The 1,516-nt window shown below is 38.0% G+C and overlaps 1 protein-coding gene across 1 annotated transcript; it reads left to right on the forward strand.

The window, feature by feature from the left end:
• The first annotated feature begins 527 nt into the window (after positions 1-527).
• LOC149533959 (MADS-box transcription factor 47-like) lies at positions 528-1,313 on the forward strand. Its single transcript, XM_089805937.1, has 2 exons — positions 528-688; positions 1,056-1,313. Exon 2 carries the CDS (start codon positions 1,095-1,097, stop codon positions 1,311-1,313), a length of 219 nt encoding a protein of 72 aa, XP_089662063.1. The 5' UTR covers positions 528-688; positions 1,056-1,094.
• Positions 1,314-1,516: the final 203 nt, after the last annotated feature.

Genomic DNA, 1,516 nt, shown 5'->3' on the forward strand with positions numbered 1-1,516 from the left:
TATCGATACATTAATTATTTTATAAAAAAACAACAAATGAAAAATTGAATTAACAATGATAATTAATCACATACAAATATAAAAACCTTCACTAAATTAACACTTTTCATCATAAAACAAAAAATATTTCTAAGTTTTCGTTTAAAAAACAATCCCGTAGAGTGAACTCGCTAGGATACCGAGATTGTCAGAAAAGAAGAAGTGTCGAATGGAGGTGAGGCACGTCATCGATGGGACCTCTTCGTTGGACAGACCGCTGGGACCAATTCGCATGGTGTGTGGGACCTGTCAGAGTACTGATCAGCAGGACAGACGTCAGATGCATGGGGATGGGCATCCAGGCAGGGCGATCCTCCTGCCTGGTTAGCCGTTGCCCTGCATATCGACTTCTTCCCCGTTAATGGAAACTAGCGGTACAATTCCAAACATGGATGGCGACAATTCGATCCGGACAACTTGGAGTGCATTCCTTACAGCTCAATTTGACATGATTTTGCCGTACATCATTGCCTATGCGAAATTTTGGAGACTTGAGACAGATCCGGAACAATACGTTTCGTATACTACCCTGCGAAAGAGATAAAGCATACCTAAAATAGCATCCACTTTTCGTATCCATCTTTGATGGAATGCGTAACGCTCCAGTTTGGAGGTTTCAGGCCATAGTCAGAGCATAGCGCAGTTGCCGGTATGAACATTTTCTTTATTTTAGTTAGGGTTTCTGAAAGTTCTGCTTGTTCTGCACATATTTAAGTATTTTAGAAAGCTCTTTGCAAATATTTAGGTAATATGAAAAGCTCTTTGCAAATTTTTGTGTATTTGGAAAGCTCTTTGCAATTATTTGCGTGATATGAAAAGCTCTTTGCAGATTTTTGTGTATTTGAAAAGCTCTTCGCAAATATTTGCAAAATTTGAAAAGCTCTTTGCAAATTTTTGTGTATTTGAAAACCTCTTAACTAATATTTGCAAAATTTGAAAAGCTCTTTCCAATTTTTTGTGTAATTGAAAAGCTCTTAACAAATATTTGCGTAATTTCACAAGGTCTTTGCAAATAGTTGTGCAGGTTCCAAAAAAAAGCTCTTTGGAGGTATAAAATGGGAAAAAAACGAGTAGCACTGAAGAAAATAGACAAAGCCGCGGCGAGACATGTGAGTTTCTCGAAGCGGAGGAAGGGTCTGATAAAGAAGGCGAAGGAGCTTTCTGTTCTATGCGACGCGGAGATCGGTCTCCTCGTTTTTTCTGCAACAGGGAAGCTCTTCGAACACTCCAATACCAGGTATTCTTCTTTCTTCGTGCCTGCTTTTGCTTATTGAGGAAAATATCTAGAGGTTTAACAAGATCTACTTTTAGGAAGATCGTAGAAAGAACGAATTCACGACAAGGCAGCTTTTACAATGTATGCGTTTTCTAAGTGTAGGTTTCGGAGGGTTTACATTTTGAAAATTGTGTCGAAGTATTTTCGTTAAAAAGAAATTGAAATTGTTTGAGTGTCTAAAGCTGTTTTCATTTTTTTTTC

The sequence above is a fragment of the Cupressus sempervirens genome, chromosome 10, assembly GCF_028749045.1.
Source record: "Cupressus sempervirens isolate cs-2001-9-10 chromosome 10, ASM2874904v1, whole genome shotgun sequence".
Classification (NCBI taxonomy): Eukaryota; Viridiplantae; Streptophyta; class Pinopsida; order Cupressales; family Cupressaceae; genus Cupressus; species Cupressus sempervirens.